This window comes from Camelus bactrianus, chromosome 2 (genome assembly GCF_048773025.1).
Source record: "Camelus bactrianus isolate YW-2024 breed Bactrian camel chromosome 2, ASM4877302v1, whole genome shotgun sequence".
In the NCBI taxonomy this organism is placed as follows: Eukaryota; Metazoa; Chordata; class Mammalia; order Artiodactyla; family Camelidae; genus Camelus; species Camelus bactrianus.
Genome location: NC_133540.1, coordinates 96,255,658 through 96,275,633, shown reverse-complemented (window position 1 = coordinate 96,275,633; position 19,976 = coordinate 96,255,658). Strand labels below are relative to the sequence as shown.

General features: G+C 39.5%; 1 protein-coding gene across 8 annotated transcripts in view; it reads left to right on the top strand.

The window, feature by feature from the left end:
- Positions 1-19,976, top strand: part of ABCG2 (ATP binding cassette subfamily G member 2 (JR blood group)) — a 124,120-nt gene that overhangs the window by 80,597 nt on the left and 23,547 nt on the right. For 4 of the 8 annotated variants that reach the window (XM_074347075.1, XM_045524921.2, XM_074347079.1 and 1 more), the window contains 4 exons: positions 9,777-9,998; positions 15,646-15,705; positions 16,595-16,709; positions 17,265-17,417. In XM_074347075.1, the coding sequence (XP_074203176.1) occupies positions 9,796-9,998; positions 15,646-15,705; positions 16,595-16,709; positions 17,265-17,417 (531 nt within the window). In that variant the 5' untranslated portion in view covers positions 9,777-9,795. Of the gene's footprint in view, positions 1-5,565; positions 5,629-9,776; positions 9,999-15,645; positions 15,706-16,594; positions 16,710-17,264; positions 17,418-19,976 lie in introns of all 8 variants that reach the window. The other 4 variants (XM_074347088.1, XM_010966137.3, XM_074347096.1 and 1 more) reach the window with 2 other exon arrangements.

Here is a 19,976-nt window from a genome sequence, read left to right as displayed (position 1 = left end):
GCAGAATAGGTTCTTGCCTCGTGCAGGAAAGAATTCAAGAGCAAGGCATGGTAAAGTGAAAATAACTTTATTTAGAGAGATACATACTCTATAGACAGAGTGCAGTCTGTCTCCCTCAGAAGGGAAAATGGCTTAGGCGATACACACTTCATATGCAGAATGTAGACCATCTCAGAAAGGTGAGAGGGAGAGAAGCCGAGAGGTGTGGGGTGTTTAAAGTAAAAGTCAATACATACTCCGTGGACAGAGTGCGGACCAACTCAGAAGGTGAGCACAACAGAGCGAGGGTGGCAGAGCGAGTGAGAGCGGCCACAAGGTGCGGAGTTGTTAGGGTTTATGGGCTCGGCAATTTCATATGCTAACAAGTGGGAGGATTATTCCAACTGCTTTGGGGAAGGGGCAAGGATTTCCAGGAAACATCCTCCCTGCCCACTTTTGACCTCTTAAAGGCAGCCTAGGAACTGTCACGGTGCCTGTGGGTGCGCCATGACTCTCGAGGTCTGCTGGCAGTAGAATCTTCCACCATCTAGGTTCTAACCAGCTTGTCCTGTCTTTGATGGCTGTGTCATTCCTTCAGTGATTGTGCCCTGCCCCTTTCCTCCCACTTCACTCCTTCCCGAAACATAAACTATAGTATTTTAAACTGCATGTGTTTCCCAACAGTCTCTTTCAGTTTAAGACTTTTGCTTTCCTTTACTAGACCAACTTTCTCTTTTCCCCTCTTCACATCATCTGGTTAGTCTCCTCTAGGAAGCCACTTCTTTTTTTTTTTTAATCGAAGTACAGTTGATTTACAGTGTGTTAGTTTCTGTTGTACAGCAGAGCGATTCAGTCATATATGTACATGTTGCAGAAAAATGTGTTATAGCTCAGTGTTACAGCTCAGTTGTAACAGCAACCTGGATCTGGGCAAGAGACCAAGCAGCACTCGGAGAGTTGGAGAACTCAGGTTTATTATGCCAGCGGGCCCAGAGGAGTTAACACTCCAAGCTCTGGACCCCGTCTGTAGGTTTACACAGGCTTTTATAGGCTGCCAGTTTACACTTTGCAACATCATATGCAAATAAAGTATAACAAAAGTTGATTAATTAGGAACAAGTTTTGTAGAAATGAACCAATCAGGAGGGAGAGAAATAACCAATCAGGAGTGAGCTCCATGCAAATGAAGTACTACAAATGGACCAATCAGGAGTTGGCTTAGGGAACCAATAGAATTTTAGGGGTAAGGTCCACTTTCCTAGAAGTAAGCCATTTCAGAGGCAAAAAGTAAGATAGAGCCGCTGGGCCAGGGAACCGGATGGTGCTGGCAGGAGAGTAGTGGCCCTGCCTGGGGGTCCTGCCGGTCTTTTTTATGGGGCTTCCCACCTCATACATACATGTTCTTTTTCATATTCTTTTTCATTATAGGCTATTATAAGATATTGAATATAGTTCCCCGTGCTATGCAGTAGGACCTTCTTGTTTAAATGTCTGTAGGAGGCCACTTTTGACCCCCCACCTCCCACCTCTAGGTCATGTTCTCTCTGAGGGATGAAACTGTCTTTTAATCTTTCAGTTCTCAAGTGAATTTGAGGTTGTAGGCAAAGAGGTGGGGAAGGACATTCCTGGCTGGAAGAATGTCCTGCTTTGAAATGGGATAATAATATATTCTCTGAACTCCAGCTGTGTTAATATATTGAGTTCTTAGGTAGTATTCCTTAAGACTTGTCCTTGCCTTTCACAGATCCCAAGTGAAACCTTCTGTGGTGTGTATTTATGCCCTAATTTGTATATGTAGTTTACTGATCCTACCAGAATTTAACTTCTCCAGATGACCTCTCTAAACATGATGCTTAGTGACTTCCTCTTGTTTGTGCTTATAATATCTTTAAGAAGCTACTTTGCTCAATATAGGGCTGTGTGATTTGGTCTTTCATTCAGTGGAAATAACTGAGCAGAATATGATGAGCTCCAAAGGATACAAAAATAATGGACGTTAAGTCCCTGCTTTTACAATAGCCTCTAGGCAGATTTTGTCTTCAGATGCAAATATAGCTTTAGACAGTGGCAGATTTGCAATAAAGTCTAAAGGAGTTACCTTTAAATATCATTCTTTTACTTATAATTTGGGAGATGGCTGAAGGCCAAAAGGGTAGGAGAGAAATTTCCTGCACTAAAGCTGGAGCTAGAAAAAAATGTTAATACTAATTTGTTTGGTGTGCTGTGATCTAAATACTGGTCATACATTGTTAGAGAGATCTTTGTGACTGCTATAAGAAAGCCTTGGAGTGTGGCTGGGAGGGTTATAGTTTATTTAAATTGATTATTTTTCTTTCATTGGCTCACCTTTGGTATTTGACATTCTGAATAAAGGAGTATGAAATTCACTATGAAAATGTTATGAAATATTGTGTTATGGTCAAAAATGTTTTGGTAAAATGTGAAGTCTGTTTGGGGATCAGATTCAGTTCTTTAGAGATTCACCTCATTTGTTTGAGGAAAGTAATCTAATTCAATTAAACAGTTGTTCGGAAGACAGTTCTAAAAAAACTGATCATTGCCTTTTTCAGCCATTGTATACTGATCATTTTATAGATTTGTTATTCTCAACCTGAAATAAATAACACTATCATGTTTTTGAAGTAAATATAATATAGTTTTGTGCTGTTTTAAAACTCAGAAATGAATTTGATAACAGCATGTACCAAGTATATGTATCTTTTTTTTTTTTGATGCGGGATGGATATGGGAGTGATTGGGGTGGCCTCGAAATGTTCAAGTATATATATCTTTTATGAGGTTATAAAATTGGTTATTTATAAAGTAACCCAGGAATGACTAACTATATTTTGAAAAAGTAAACAGTCTAGACATATGTTGTCCAATATGGTAACTATCAGCCACATGTGGCTATTTAAAATTAAGTGAATAAATTAAATAACAGAAGATTCACCAGCTACATTTGAAGTGCTAGGTCGTGGCCAGCACTGTTTTATTTTCCCTCTGCTTGTTACTAAAGAATGTGGAAAGAAGCATCAGTACTTTTCCATCTGACCTCCAGTTATCTTGAACTGCAGTATATGAGAGAATCACTTCTTTGGGCCTTATTTACATCCTTTTTACACATCACGAACCAGATTACCATCTATAAAATAAGTGATTTGTTGTGTAATTTGTAGGAATGAAGGGAGTTGGTAATTTTTAACTTTGTCAAATTGCGTATTTCTTGGCTGGTGCTTCCTGATCGTCACTGTTTTAAACATATCCTCAGGACTCAGTGCTTGAATTTCCTCTTAGTTGCAGAAGAGGGGAGGAAAAACTTTTCCTCTGCTCTCTTAGGTTCAGTTCTTGGTGGGGGAGGGCCTGCAAATTAAACCAAAATATAAATTAACAAGAGAAAAGATCAGTTAACATTTAATCATGTGGAAAGGGAGTTCACAGAAAAATGTGACTCAAAAGGGTGGTTAGAATATGAGGCTTAAATACTATCTTAATAGAAGGGGAGAGGGAAAAGGGCACTTAGGGAAACACACAAATGACTTTTAGGAAAAATAACTGGGCCTTTAGGAGAATAGATGGGAAATATGACAGTTTTTTGACAGGTCTGTTTAGGTGCAGATTTCTCTTTGTCTTAAGTAGTGAGTCGGTTTTCCCTGGTTGCTTCCAGGGATAGGATTTATGACAATTAATTTGGTGGTGGTGGGGCTCTGCTTTTAGGCAGATAAGGGATATCAGGAACACAGATGGATTCAGCTCAAAGTAACTTTTATGCTGCGGTTGTGTATTCAACAGTCACTCCCCTTTTCAGGGCCTTCACACCACCTGTGGGTGTCTCTAGAACCTCTCCTGTGAGCATCCCACTATCTGCTTTATCTCTGCTTGAATGTCTAAAAGGCACATGTCCTAAACCGAGCTTCCTGATCTTGTCCTGAAATCAGAGTTTCTAGGAGAGATTATTCAGCTCTCAGTATTGCTGGTGGTTTGCATAAGGGGACAACTAAGAATTAATCATTAATATACTATGAATCACTTAATTGGCCCTACTTTAAAAGGGTGGATTTTATGGTCAGTGAATTATATTTTAATCAGAAAAGTCATTGGCTACGTCACTTTGGCAGTTACCTAATATTCTCAAGAATAGTTTTGGTGTAAGGGCAAGGTGGGATGAACCTGACTGGAGCGGTTTTAAGAGGGAATAGTGGGGAGAGGGCAGTGGACAGGCGCTGTGGGTTTGTTTTTTGTTTTTTTTTTTTTTTAGGAAAAAATATGACTCCAAGGGGCTGTTAGAATTTCGGGCTTATATACCATCTTAATAGTAGGGGAGGGGGAGAAGGGAGAAGAATTACAGAATTTTATATTTAGTAGAGAAGGAAAAATTGATGCAGGGGAGAAAAAGTGAGGGGTGGTAGAAAATACTGGGTTGGTATCCTTGAGTAAGCAAGAGGGAATAAAAAGCAGAGTGTAAGTAGAAGGTTAACTTTGGTAGGAACAGAAGAAGTCCTAGGGGAGTTGGCCTCTGATGAGCAGAGGGAGTGGGCTGGAAAGATAGATGGATAAAAGATGGAAAAGTTAGGTGGCTGAGAAGATTGTGTCTTTATTCACAATGCCAAGGTTGGGAGCATGCTTGGCTGAGATAGTAGGGAGGGTAAGGTCTTTACAGGAGAGAAGTCCAAGGGGCTGGAAACCAAGGACAAAGGTCTTCAATTAGGATTTTGAAGTTCACTGTAGCTGCCCAAATCCTAAACTTTACAACTGTGTATGACAGTGTAAATCCATTGATGCCTCTTGGAAAGCAGTTCACAGTTGGATGCTTAATCGAATGTGGGTCTGTAGCATTTTTTAAAAATCACAGCGCATTACATTATTGCCTAATGAAGACCCCAAGAGGGAGATGTGGTTTGTCAACCATGAGACTCTTTGTTCATGGGTCTCAGTTTTTAACCAAAGCTCACCCTCTCCTCTGTACCCCTTGTATGTCTCACAGGCACCCAAAACTTACCCTGTCAGAACTGAGCCCTTGAACTTTTGATGTCCTATCTGTCATTACCCAAGCCTGTCCCTTTGTCCAAGCACGTCTCACCTGGCTTTCTGCAGTGACCTCCTAACTGGCCTCTGCTTTCACACTTACCACACAGCAGCCGGAGTGGTTTTTCAAAAACAGAATTAAGATCATGAGCCTTTCCTCCTTAAAAGGTCTCAGTGGCTTCTTGCTGACTGTACAGACCTTCCGCGATGGGGCTTCTTCCTCTGTGTCTGGCCGACCTGTCCTTCGTGCCACATGCCCCAGATCTCTCTGCTGCGATGTGGTGGGGACCTAGAGTGCCAGACTCGGATTGTTCCCTTGGCCTGAAGACTTCAGCCATCTGACCCCAGCTGTAGAGTCCTGAGCAGCCTGTGGACCTGAATATAGTGTTAACACCAGATGCTTCAGAGTGATCTGTCAAAGCAGAGACGATGTGAAAACCTGTTGATCGACAGGAGTTTTTAAATGCCAGGGATAACTTATAGAAGTTAAAATTCAGATTTTGAGTCTCTTTTCTAACAATATTCAAAACTTTCCTGCTTCTGTTTCTGTTTGTTCACAAGTTGTGGCAGTCACCTGACGGTGCCCTGGGAACCTGAACTCCTCGTCAGGATCTTGGCATTGCAGTAAGTAGCTGAAGGACATGTGCTTACACAGCATCTCCTCATGGCTACGAGGCAGAGTGCATTCTCTGTTTGCTATTATTATCCATAGGGGGAAAAAACATAAGAGGAAGGCCTCAACTCTTGACTTCAGGCTCTGGCTTCTGCCAGCTGGTGCAGTACTTACAGCTGTGGGCAGGTGTCTGGCTGGGGACTTCAGAACTGACCTTTGTACTTTATTACCTACGTGCTGTTTCCATTATATTATGCGCTGTTTGTAGTAGACTATACGATTAAGAGTATGGTAAAGGGTAAAATAGAGAAGAGTGGTAATTTCAATGCAAATTATCATTTTTGTAATAGATATACCAGCATCTATGGAAGGCAGTTGTTCAGACTTTTCAGAAAAGTGAAAATGTGGCCTCACTAGTTAGGAGGCAACAGGAAGGAAAGGTGGCATGGGAGACCACCAGCAAAGGGATAGCTGGAAAGGGGGGAAAGAATCTTCAAAGCCCCTCAGTCACGTTTGGATGGACTATTCCACATGGCGAGAAGATAATCAGGCCAGTTAACAGAGTAGGCTGGGTTCAGGTAAGTTGTGGAACCATCTGGATGCTTCTTTTATCTAGGGACTCAGAGTCTTTCCGTGGGTCCAGGACACAGAAAGTGACCCAGCAGGTGCTCTGGAAGCAAGGAAGCAGCAACAAGGTGGGAAGTTGGCTTTTGGGAAATCTAGGTATAGTTTAGTTATTTTTCAATATAGAAAGAAGATAATACTAATCCAATAGGAGCAACACATCTGCTCAGAACGTTTTGACCATAGGGGGAGATTAATGTTTACTTGGAGGCAGTTACTTTTAGTGACTCATCTAAACCAGGATACTGTATTAACTGGAGATTGCATACTTTGAGGTAAATATAGTGCTGAGATATTGTATTTTCTTTATTTTGTAATCATTACTGTATGTTTTCTGTTTCATCATAGAGTAACATATTGTTCCGTATTGGTGTTAGAAATAATTTTTTTTGGTGTGAGGTGCTTCCGTTGAATGCTGTACCTCAGTTATGCCTGTCTCATGTTTTGATTTGTGACATATGAATTACTGAAGCTCTGCTGACTCCCTGAGGAAGATTATCAGAATCTAGTGAGGAACCAAGCACTCCCTAGGCAATATGAATTATAAACTTAACCCTATCACAGTGAAGGCAAACTCAGTATCCACACTCTTTTGAAACTGTGATTGCATTGATAAGTTTTAGCTCTCTGTCTTGGATGGTTGGATGGGCAGAGATGATCTTTCTTGGATGCTTTAGTTCCAGTGGGTGCCTTTTATCGGCAGCAAATCTCACAAAAATCTTGTACAAATGTCTATCTTGAGCTAATGACCTATGTAAATTCAAGTGGTATGTTATTTGATTCTCTTGATGAGTCTTGGGAGAGGGTTAGAAAGTGTCCTAAGTGCCTGAACGTCAAATGGTGATGGTGACAGAAGTGGTCGCTGGTGTCAGAACTGGCATAGTTTGGCTTTTGAAGACATGGAGATGGTTTAAGATGTTTATGAAGTCAAGATGTAAGGTTACAGATTACTCGTTCCTTGAGCCTTCTCTTTCACTGCTGTAAGAGAGTAGAATTTTAGCTAATTGTTACTGTTCGTTGTGGTCACAGATTAAAACCAAGCTATTTACTTTTAATTTCTTGGGTGCCAGTCCTAAGTGGCTGCCTACTTTTAAGTGGTTTCCTACTTTTGCAGTTTTCAGAATTGAATAGCGTTTTGAGTGTGATAATAGTAGAGCCATTTGGGGGAATAGAAACACTTACTCACAGATTATTTTGGTTTCTGGCGGTTCTACTATGATACGCTCAGGTGTGGTTTTCTTGTGTGTATCCTATCCTGCTTTGGTATACTTAGGGCTTCTTCAATCTGTGTTTGTCAGTTTTGGAAAATGCTCGGCCAGTATTTCTTCAGATACTGATTCTGCTCCATTTTTTTCTCTCTCCCAGCTCTCCAGTTCCATGTATGCTAGACCTTTTTCATCACATCTTATTTGTTTCTTAGGTCTTTCATGTAGTAGAAAAGCCTACTTTTTCATTTTTTCAGTCTGGAGTTGTTTTGTTTTTGTGTCTTTTCCATGTGATTATTTTCATACCCTTTTCAATCTGGATGTTTTTTACATACAGTCTGCCAGTTCACTAATTCTCTTACCTATTCTGTATCTGAACTGCTGTTAAACCCATCTGTTAATTTAAAAAAAAAATGTAGATTCTGGTTCTTTGGTGATAGTCTGTATTTTCATTTACTTTTTAAGACATATTACTCAGTTAATTTTAAAGTCAGTATCTGATGACTAGTCTGCATTATCTGTGGGTCTATTTCTGTTTTCTTGTTTTGGAACATTAGGTCTTATTTTCTGGCGTGCTTAGTAATTTTTTATTGAAAATTTGCATGATGATAACTTTCAGAGTGGATTTAAGTTTCTTCTAGCAAAGTATGAATGGATCACTTTGGAGTAGAGCCAAGTCTGTTTTGGTTTGCCCATATTGCTGGGGCATAGTCCTTCTGGGATCTCAAAAGCTTGAGGTTTCCAACTGGGCTCGCAGCTCCAAATTTTGTCTCCCTGGTCGTGGTCGGCTGATTAGATATTTCCTCTGTTTTTTAGCCTCTAGCAGTTTCTTTCTGCCTGGTTTTTCTGCATTTTGCCCCATTGTGCAATTTGCCTTGAGAAGAATCTTGGGCACAAATGCTGGGTTTACCTACATCTTCCCTCTTTTCCAGGATTTTGGCTGCTCAAGTCCTGGCTGCTTTGGTTGCTTTCATCAGAGAGCACTCTTCAAAGAGTTGCATCTTATATTTTATCTTCTTCTAGAGTTAATTGTTCTTAGGAGGATGATTGTTTTGGACCATAGCCAGAGAAAAGGTTCTTCAGGGATTACTTTGATTTTCAAAAAACTAAAACTAGGTTCATGGAAGGTTCATGTTTCAAACCTATTTCACAAGCTGTTAAGTTCACCTTAAAGTCTTACTCTAAATCCTTTAAAGGAACCTTTTGTAACTTGTTTAATGAAATAGTTTAAACTTTCTTTACAAATTAATACTCACCTTTTGTTTTTAAATTCTTTAACTGCTTAACCACTGGTTTGATTTTCTTAATCATTTTAATACATAATTCTAAACCTTCCTAGAATTTAAATACGTTTGCCCACTAAGGAAATGATTTTTGTCATTCCGAACAGTTTTGGAGTTTAACTTCCTAGCTGCTTGAAGGAGCATAACAACCAGGGATGTAAAGTCTGGAGCTTTAAATTCAAAGAAATTTCCCTTGTCTGTGACCGACCGCCTGCCCAACTCCCTTTTTGTAATAACTGTCATAGACTCAAACAAAAACGGGGTAATGATGATCATGCAGTCTTTCCCCGATCTTGAGTCGTATCATGATAAACTTTTCAAGTCAGGCAGATCTAACACCTACTTGTCTTTTTCCTGCTTCACGAGTTTTGAGTAATTTTCATACTCTATTTACTTATATGTTTAATTGACATCTAATTGGCGTTTATGTATTCTGAGTTGTGTCTGTCTCCCTTACGTAGGTTCCAAGGTTGTTCTTATTGTCGTGATATGGCCTGTTCATTGAAAATGGAGCTGTTTATTGCACTGCAGTTTAAAATAGACTTGTTTTTAAGTTTTTAATATATTTTATTGAATCCATTTGTATCCAAAATATTTTTGCTTAAACATGTAATCAATATGAAAATAACTAATGAGGGATTTTACATTAAAGTTTTTGATGTCTATTTAAAATTTTTTAAAAACTGAAATATAATTGACATGTTAAAACTATGTTAGTTCCAACTGTACAACATAATGATTTAGTATTTGTATATATTGTGAAATGATCACCACAGTGAGTCTAGTTAACTTCATAACTCACATTATACACAGAAGTCACAAGTTTTTTCTTCTTATGGTGAGGACTTTTAAGATCTGTTAGCAACTTTCAGATACACAATACAATATTATTAGCTGTAGTCGCCATGTGTACATTAAATCCCCAGGACTTATTTATTTTACAACTGGAAGTTTGTTCCAGAACAGACTTGTTTTACGTGCCATTAACTACTATTTACAATCTCATTTACCTGGACTGTCAACTTGCTGTTGCTTTTCCCTCTACAGAAAGGCAGAAACGCTCCAGATGTCTTCCGGTAGATACCAAGTTTCTATCCCAATGTCAAAAATAAACACCAATGGCCTCCCGGGGACCACCTCCAATGACCTGAAGACGTTTACTGGAGGAGCTGTGTTAAGTTTTCATAACATCTGCTATCGCGTAAAACTGAAGAGTGGCTTTCTATGTTGTCGGAAAACTGTTGAGAAAGAAATACTAACGAATATCAAGTACGTGCATGAACTTTTATTTAAATAGATTCATTGACGTGCAGTGAACTTTGCAGGTTTTACTTATTGGAAATAAAAGTGTGCAAGTCTGTTCAGATGTACAGATACATGCTTTCATTTCTTTGGCTAAGCTAGCAGTGAGGTGGTTGGATCACATGTTAGATACATGTAAATATAAGATGGCTATAGCTTAGCATAAGTTTTGCAGTTGAAGTCCAAAGTGATAAGAGAATTTACGCTGCAAATTAATACATGTAATTATATTTTAGAATCCGAGTTAATGCAAAACTCTAATTTCTACTCTGAATTCTCTGTATTGAGCAATGAATTTATCACATGGTGGTAGAGTGGGCAGTAGAGTGGAGGGAGAAATGAACAGTCATATTGGATTTACTCGGTCCTAGGTATCTGTGTTTCATATATTATATAACCTTTAGGGTTTTAATGTTTTTCTGATTTCTAGAGAATTGAGCTTTATTCTTCCTGTCTGTGGAGTGGTGAGTGAATCTAGGTTTGCTTAGACAGCATAGGCCTATGTGTTTTGTTAATTTTGTGTGTGTGTGATAGGGGAAGTAATTATCCCTAGACAAAAGCAGGCAACTTTTCTGGCTTTCCAGGACCGGAGGAGTGAGGTTTTATAAGAGCCCTCTGGCCAGATATTTCCACAAACCTATATGGAATCGGATGTTTCTTGTGTTTTCTAGGTGGGTTATATGGGACTGTGGTCTTTTCTGTTACTAGCAGCCAAGTGCTTCCAGAGGTCTAGGAAATGACAAATGGAGAAAGTTTTTGGAGGTGGGTGGGGAAGAAAGGATGGGGATCCGAGACTGATTGGGGTGCCATGAGGCCAGGTACTATGTCGGATTAGCTAGAACTCTCTCCACACAGTAGTACAGACTGTCATGCCTACTTCCCTGAAGCTTTCTCATGGTAGTTAAGAAATCCTGAATATGAGGATAAGGAGAGGTATGGTGGATTAAAAGCTTTCATCTTTTGCTACGTGCCTAAACTAGAATCAACTGATCTTTCTGAAAAGCTGATGAGTTTTTTCTGAAGCATAATAATCAAGAAAAATGTGGATCACTTCAGATTTTGTGCTGATAAAAAATGGTTTGAATATGTGCAGACTGAATAAATGTAAAATATATACTGCTTGAGGGTACATTTATCTTACTTATGTTTTAAAGCTAGTAGATCAGTAACTTGATACACTAAAAATGTCATCTGCTCAAGGCTTCATCATATTTTTATGGTTCAGTGGTATACATTTCAGCAACAGATGGGTTCATGCTTACATGCATTCCTAGGTTCATAAAAACTCAGTCAGATCTTGTAATCCTTTTCAAATTTTACAACTGAAAGGATACCAGGGGTTGTTTTTCTTGCTCACTCACATTTCTGGTTTAGGCAGTAATGTTTCCTATCTTTCTCCTATCTGCTGGCTTCAACTAAGTAGAGTTTCTGTGATGGGGGAAAGGGTGCTCTCATTTATCTTATTATTTTTTTTCATTTATTTTATTTTCGATTCATGTTTGATAGCACCATCACCATTCAAAATCGTACCTCTATTCCAAGAAAGCTGATGAGTACCTTGATTTTTTGTCTTTCCTTTGGACATTTTGTAATGTCATTTGTAGAATGAATGTAGAATCTCATTTCCATCTGTGAGGGAGGAAGCGAAAACAAATCTGGCTATGAGAAGTCAAAAAGGTGAGATTCTGCTCCCTTATAAAAAAAATACTCCCTGTTAGTACCTCAGTTTGTCTCCAGACCCAACATTTGAGCTTTTGCTCACCAAAGCTGAAGATTTATAGAAAGAATGATCCATTCTAGTAGATGTGTGAGTGCCTTATAATCTTCAGAGAAATGCATTATACTGTTTGGGGATTTTTTTTAATTAATGATTTATTTTGAGATCATTTCAAAGGTAAACCTTGCGGGAACACAACCCTTTCACTCAGATTCTCTGCCTGTCAGCATTTCAATGCATTTGCTTGTCACTTTGCGTTCTTTATGTACCCATTGTCATTAATATTTTTCTGAACCATTTGAGAACAAGCTGTCCCTTTGATGCTCTGTTATCACTAACTCCTCCAGTGTATATTTTCAAGATACAGGGGTCTTTTCTTATATAAGCACTCAGTTACTGTCTGGGAGCAGCCCAGGGGAAGTGTAGCCGCATAAAGAATGCAGTGGTGGGTCCTACAGGGCTGTCCTTCCTGTGGTTGACTGACCACCACATCATCAGTCTCATCCAAGCTGGTATTTTTCTGTCCCACCCCTTAATCTTGATCACCTGGTCATGTTGGTGTCTCCCAGGCTTCTTTACCGTGTCAGCATTTTCCCCTTTGTAACTGTTAAATTTTGTGAGGAGCGATATGCTGACATTATTCCAAAATCCTATTTCTCATTAAACTTTTAACCCACCAGCTCTAGCTCCCATTGATGACTCCCACCTGGATCAGCAGTAACAATCTGATCTGATAGTCAGTTATTTGATATTTACCCAAAGGTGATTTTCTTTTTTTTATCCATCTCTTCTATATTATTAGTTTGCATTCTAATAAAAGGAAAAAGCTTCATCATGTCTTCATTCCTTTAGTTATGTCAGTATAGTTCCGTGGGTTTGTGTTTTATTCAGCCGTGTTCAATAGTAGTGCATTATGGTCATTGTTCATTGTGATACTCCTAATTGTTCCTGGTGGGGTCAGCGCGAGGCTTTCAAGGTAGATTCTGTGTTTTGTTTTGTTCTTTGACTTGTTCTTTTGGCATATCCTCTCATTATTTTCCTGTAAGTAACTGTCCTTTATAGAAATGTTGAGACGCATTTATTCAACAAGTTTTGAATGTCTACTAGGTTGTGTGACATTGTGTGAGGTGCTAGTGACAAGGATATGTCCTCTGTCCTCAGACACTTTCTATTTTAATGGAGGAGTCAGGCGGCTAGAACACCTCACTGTGTCATTCTACACATAGAGGGATTAGGAGACATTATGGATGTTCCTAACCCTAAACCAGAGGTTCAGGAGTGTGCAGAGAAAGTGAAGATTATGTGTGTGCATACACATGTGCATGTGTGCATGTGTAGGGCAAGTTAGGGTTTGGTTGGGGGAGCCACACTCCAAGCAGGGGTAATGGCATTGACTACTCTTTCATAAACTGAGACCGAAGGATTAGCCACTAAAATGTAATACATGTGGTGTGTGAATCCTTTACCTAGGTTTCATTTCATGTATTTCATACCCATTGTAGACCACTGTGCTCCATGCTGTTGGGGTGAGGTGGGGGGAAGACACGATGACATAGTTCTTGTTGGCAAGGTTTTACAGTATAGTGGGGGAGATGTTCCTGCGTGTACATGCTGTAAAGCAGTAAATAAGGGTGGGGAAGTGGTTTTGAGGGGTGCTAGGAGGGCAGAGGGTAGGATGGGGAAACAAGAGAATTGTAGACCATAGACTAGAACAGGAGTCAGCAGTCTTTTTCTGTAAAGGGCCTGATAGCAAATATCTTCAGCTTCATGGGTCTTCCATCTGTATTGCAGCTGCTCATCTCTGTCATTGTAGCACGAACCAGCCATAGACAACATCTACACCAATGAGTATAGCTCTGTTCCAGTAACACTCTGTTTATCAAAACAGAAAACAGGTGAGCAGCTGTAGTTTGCTGATCCCTGGACTAGAATGTCAATTCCAGGAGGGCTAGGACTTTGTTTTAGTCTCAGTTCTGTGCCATGTCTTAGAAGGGTGCCTTCTTATACATAATAGACACTGGATAACTGTGTTGAATGAATGGAAGGAGAATTAGCCACTGCTCCAAACTGGAACTGTGATTGTACCTTATTGCTGCTTTCTGTAATGCTAGGGCTTAGTGCCAAGGTAAGCCCAACTCAGCGACCTATAAAATTCTTTGACTTAGAACATTTACATTCAGTTTTGGATTAAGCATTTTGGATTGCTTGGTCTTGATTTGAGGAGATATTTTTAAAACCTGGAAAGGGTTTCTGACAACAAAGTCTTAGTGAGTAACAAGCTTATTTCTCGTTATCTTAGAAGCTGTTACTAGGTAGCTATTAATAAAGAAGGTACATCACGAGCTATCGATGACATGACATTGTAAACTGACTATACTTCAGTAAAAAAGAAAAAAAAGAGCTATCGGTAAATGCATATTGAAAGTGCGCCCAATTATTAGCATGTCTTTTTTACAACCATGGGGAAAGATCACCGAAAAGAGTAAGAGATTATTGTGTTTTACAGCTTGCTGCTGGTGTACCTAACTCACTTATCTGTCTGGTGTTTCAGTGAGAGGCACCTCAGCTCACGAGCAGAGTGAAAGGTGCATTTCACCCTAGCACCAGCCACTTCACAGTTGGGACGGTGGGTGCAGGCACAGTGGTCAGTTGATGCTGAGGTCCTCCTGGGAGGAGGCACTGGAGTCCATTTTAAAGTTTGTCACTCACGACAGTTCTGTTATCACAGAATTGGCTTTTGTGAAAAACAATATTTGGGAATGAAATAGCCTTTGTCTTTGGACTTACTATGTTTGGATTAGATACTGTTTTGTCTGTGGAATAAATTTTATCTTACCCACAAGTTACAAAGAAAGATTGGACTTAGTCCCCAGGGTTCTGAAATGGCTTCGCAGTCCTCCATTGAATCATGCCCGGAGAATGCAGAGGCCCTGCCCTTAATCCTCCTTTCTCCAGTCCATCCTCCTTCACCCTTCTGCTGGCAACCTACAGGATACAATCCAAAATATTTGCCTTCTTCTTGAGTCTCAGCACAGTCAACACTGCCTTAATTTTTTTCTGCCTTCCTGCTCTCTGTCTGAATAGTCACTGCCCTCAAACATCTGTTTAGTCTGTTTGGAATGTGCTGCGTGTACACCGATGTCTATGTATCTTTAAAGTTGTCCCTTGTAGAAAGTGACGCCCACCGCTTCTGAACTGAGAATTTTCCAGTCCACTTCTCTCATAATTTACAAGGAAGAAAATGATATATCTTGATGGTGTTAGGTTTTACTTTTCTAATTTGATTAAGAATTTTGTGAGGGTTAAGAATTGGGGATGTTTGCTTTTGAACCCCTGAGGTGCTTTTATTCCAGCCATTGAATTTCTGTTTCAGATGTATTGTTTCTTGGTCTGAACTAGATTTGAGCAGTGAGGACACTACTACTGGTGATTCTAAAAGTCCACTGACTCACTGACTGTGTAGGACTTGACTAGGCAGCAGATGAGGTGACATGAGGATAAGTGTTATCACTCGTTACTCAAGACCTGGTCCGTACCTTACCCCGTGAAAGAGGAGTGCGTGGAGCAGAGATGCTTCGCCAGAGCATGTTACATCAAGGAACCTTGAGAGCTCTTGTGTCCTGTTCCAAAAAATTTAAATGGTTTAGAGAATAAGTGGAAGGAATTGAGAGGAACCCGAGTTGTTCTTCTTGTAAGTCCTGACATTTTTTTGTATGCTCGATTTCTGTTAATTGACAATTCGGTTTCTTTTTCCTTTAAGAGTTGATTAGTACTTTTTCCCCCCCCACCCTCACTGTAAGTTCATCAACCTTCATTGAGGGTATTAAATGCAAATCCTAAATTAAGAGAACTGGTTTTATATTGGGCCAATAACTCGGTATATTTCTGCATTTACAGTGGGATCATGAAACCTGGCCTCAACGCCATTCTGGGACCCACAGGGGGAGGCAAATCTTCGTGAGTATAACAGTATAAGCAAACTTTTTCTTTACAGTTTTAATGTGTGGTCTTTTAAAATTGAGTTATAGTTGACATACAATATTATGTTAGTTTCAGGTGTGCTACATAATGATTTGACACTTACATTCACTATGAAATGATCGCCATGATAAGTCTAGTAACCATCTGTCCCCATACCAAGTTAATTACAATAGGATTGACCATATTCCTCCTGCTGTACATTACATCCCCGTGACTTATTTATTTTATACCTGGAGGTTTTTACCTCTTAATCTCCTTTGCCTATTCACCACCCTCAGTTTTAATGTGCTTTTTAAAGATTACTTTTATGTGAGTGGGTATTTGTTGAATATTTTCTGCATATCTAGTCTGGTTCTAGGTGCTGTGGATAATGTGCAGTTGTGCTAGCTTGTGGTTCTGTCCTGAGGACAAGGAAATCTTACTAGGTCAGCTTTACTAATAGAATGTGGTAAGGTGACTGGCACACAGCTGTCAGCTATGATTTGAGCTATGGAGAGGAAAAGGAGGGGGATAAAATTGAAAGTGGGGAGTTGGAGCCAAAGGCATAAATAAAAGCTTATGTCTTAGACGAAAGAGCACATTGCCTGCCTTGGGGCCCCCCAAGGTGAGACAGCCTGGAGGGCAGTTTGGGTGGTCTGTGCTGGATCAGCCAACAGTGCTTTTCTTTCATGTTTTTGGGCTTTACTGTAGCATATAGTAAAAAGAAAAGGAAAGTGACATTTAAAATATATACATAATTTTAGTTAAACTATGTAATTTCTTAATAAGTTAGTTTGCTAACTTGAGCAGGATTTGGATTCAAATTAATCAAAAGGTAAAGCCTAATTTGGAAGAATTAAAAACAACAACATATGTCTTTTCATAGGTTGTTAGATGTCTTAGCTGCAAGGAAAGATCCACATGGATTATCTGGAGATGTTTTAATCAACGGAGCACCTCGACCTGCCAATTTTAAATGTAACTCAGGTTATGTGGTACAAGTAAGTATTTGTGGATTTGCATGTTAGATTTCTTCTGTTTCTTTGTGGGCAAGTGCCTTGGCTGATAGTTGAGTGTGCTTCCAACTGACTACATGATAGACTCATAGAAACAACGTCACTTTACATCAGATTTTCATAATCTCCCATAAGATTCAGAGTAGTATGAAATGAAAAGGCAGGGAGAATCTAGAATAGGACCCTCGGAAGGGCAGTGATATCAATTCTTGTTATCATATTGTTTCTAAAAGACACTACTATTTCACTTTTTTGCCTTACCTCCACCTCTCTCCTTCCCCTAGCTTAGAACCATGTCTCGGCAACTCCTTGTGTAAAGCAGTCTGTGTTCTCTTTGGGTGTACAGATAGGGAATGGAACATTCCATCTAGGTTTGCAGCTATCTACATATGGAGTTACTGTAACTTGTATAATTACAAGTTCATTACTGGCTAGAACTTTACTTGGGTGTGTTGTTTTTGTGGATAAGTTATATACACTAAGGGTGATGGTATTGGAGAAGACCTGATACGTCTTGTTAAAATGCCCTTTTGCTTTAAGGATGATGTCGTGATGGGAACTCTGACAGTGAGAGAAAACTTACAGTTCTCAGCAGCTCTTCGGCTTCCAACAACTATGACAAACCGGGAAAAAAATGCACGGATTAACATGGTCATTCAAGAGTTAGGTCTGGATAAAGTGGCAGATTCTAAGGTAATGTGGAAAAAACTGATAGTATCATTGCCAGCAAATAGGACCTCACCTGTGTGGGTAGTATCACTTATAGTTATGTAACATCTAACTATAATTATATAACTATATAAATTATATGATGATAATAACTTACAGTTATTAGCTTTCTGTCATGTGTATGGTCAAGAGTGGCTGCTTTCTGCAACTATGAGGAAAGTGACTAGTTACCTAATATGAAGATGGTAATTAATCAGGTGGGAAAGAAAAAACCCTAGAATGATTGAATCTTGGAAATGAATGTGGCAATGTGGTCTAGTAAGTGAAAGTGTCTTGCAGAGAACCAGTGGCCCTTGCCACGCGACTACAGCTCTTGATCCTCTCCCACCCCGATTGTGTGTCACGTCTCAATTCAGTGTCTTCACACTAACTTTGCTTCTTCCTGTTTTCTTCTCCCTGTTTAGCTGTTCTTCCCTTCCTCCAGGGGACTTTGTTCCGTTGCTTTTCAGAGGTATATTTCTGGAATTCATACACGTTGAAAATCCAAGGGCTCTTGCTCTGTATGTTTCACTTTGCTGTAATTTGGCTTCCAAAATTATATTCAGTCAGATTAGGGTTTATATCTAATTTGTATAGCATCCAAGTTGTTTTTCCAGAGCCTTTCTTTTGGTACTTTTGGCTCCCAACCCCCCCTCTCCTCCCCACTTCTTCTCCCCTTTTTCTCTTACCAGTGTTTACTTACAGACTGTTTGTTGTGTACTGGGCTCTTTTCATTTTTAGAGATAACGGTTGTGGGGAGGAGAGGGAAAAGTAACTCCTTTTGTGGGTTATACAGGATCAGAAAGAAGAAATGAGATGAATGAGTGAACTTTACAGTCGATGACCAGGTATGAACAATTTGCTGGGAAGACATCTGAAGCTTTGGGTGAAGATGAGCTTTTAGACTGTGATGGCTATGGTTTAACCCCCCTGTGATATCCTTTACTGTGAATCTCCTTTATCCATTCTTTGTAACCTTTGTTAGAGGGGGTATTCTGCTGACTGCCACTTCATATGATACTTTCTGACATTCTTTAATGTAAAGTGTATTTTGTTTGGAAAAATAGCTCTGAGATGGCAGCATTTCCCACTAAATTCATTTTATGAGTGATTGAGTTTCCTTTGCATTGGCTCTGTTTATTTGATTTTTATCTTTCCAATAAGGTATTTACCATTCTTTACCTTTAGGTGAAGGCCCTCTACCAGTAGGCAGTCATTGCCCTAAGTTCCTTGCATGCATTTCTAGGGAAAATAAATTGAATGAAGTTGTTGACTTAGAATTTATCTAATTAATTATCTAATTATCTAATTAATACATTTAAATTTTTTTACTTTTTATGGAATTTTAAGCATAACAGAAATGTAGAGAGAATAGTCTGATTACTTAGTTGTTACCAAGTCCAAGCTTGTACAGCTAGTAAATCAAGACACGAGTTGTTGGGGCGAAGAATAATGACTTTATTGGGAAAGCCAGCAGACAGAGAAGGTGATGGATTAGTGTCCCAAAGAAACAATATCCCCAAGTAAGAATTTAGGCTTCTTTCATACTAAAAGGGGTGGAGGTGTGATTGGTTATTACAAGCTTCTTGGTGCCAGACTCCTGTGTTCTTGCAGCTGTCCAGGTGGATCTGGTCACAATGTTCCTATAAACCTCCAACAAGACAAATGTTATTCTCTGTTCTGCAACTTTTTATCTCTATATGAATGGAAAAGTGTTATACCTTCAAAGGTCAGAGACTGAGAATGGGCTACCCTGTGTATTTCAGGCTGTAGACAACATTCTTTCCAAGAAGTGCAGAGCCAGTATGACTAAGCACAGGAAACAGAGCACAAAGGTTAGAACTGAAGTAGATTCAGTATGGAGTCAGGTCTGTTCTTCTCTGTTACATAGTGATGATATGATTGTACTATCATTAATGTAATGGTATGATTACTAATAACACTTACCTTAGTTCCCCATAACTGCTTCAACTTTTTTTTGAAGTATTTTAAAGGAAGTTATAAATATCATGATAGTTCACTCCTGAATACTGATTATGCATCTTAAAAAAGGATATTTGCCTACATTACCACAATACCATTTTCAACTAATAAAATTGTGTCTTAATATCAGCCATGTTGCCCATATTCATTCACATTTCCCCAGTTATCTCCAAAGTGTCCGTTATAGCTCAGTTGTTACAAGATTCAGTCAAGGGCATGAGCAGCACTTGCTTATTATCTCTTTGAAGACTCTTTACATAAAAACTGTTTCCTGCCTACTGCCTCCCTCAAAACCTTCCTGCTCCCACCCTGCACAGTGACACTGACTGGTTGAAAAGACTCAAGCAGTTGCCTTGTAGAATAGTTGACCTTCTGAATTTGTCTGAAAGAAGACGTCAGAAGTTCTGTGGTGAGTTAAGGTATAGGAGGGGTCAATTTGGGAAGCCTTATGGTGATTTAAGAGGTGCTAATGTGGTGCGGTAGAAAGTGAATTTTTCTAGCTGCCAAGCCACAGTGAGGACTTTTTTGGGGATGGGGGAATGGGGATTGGGAGGGTGTAAG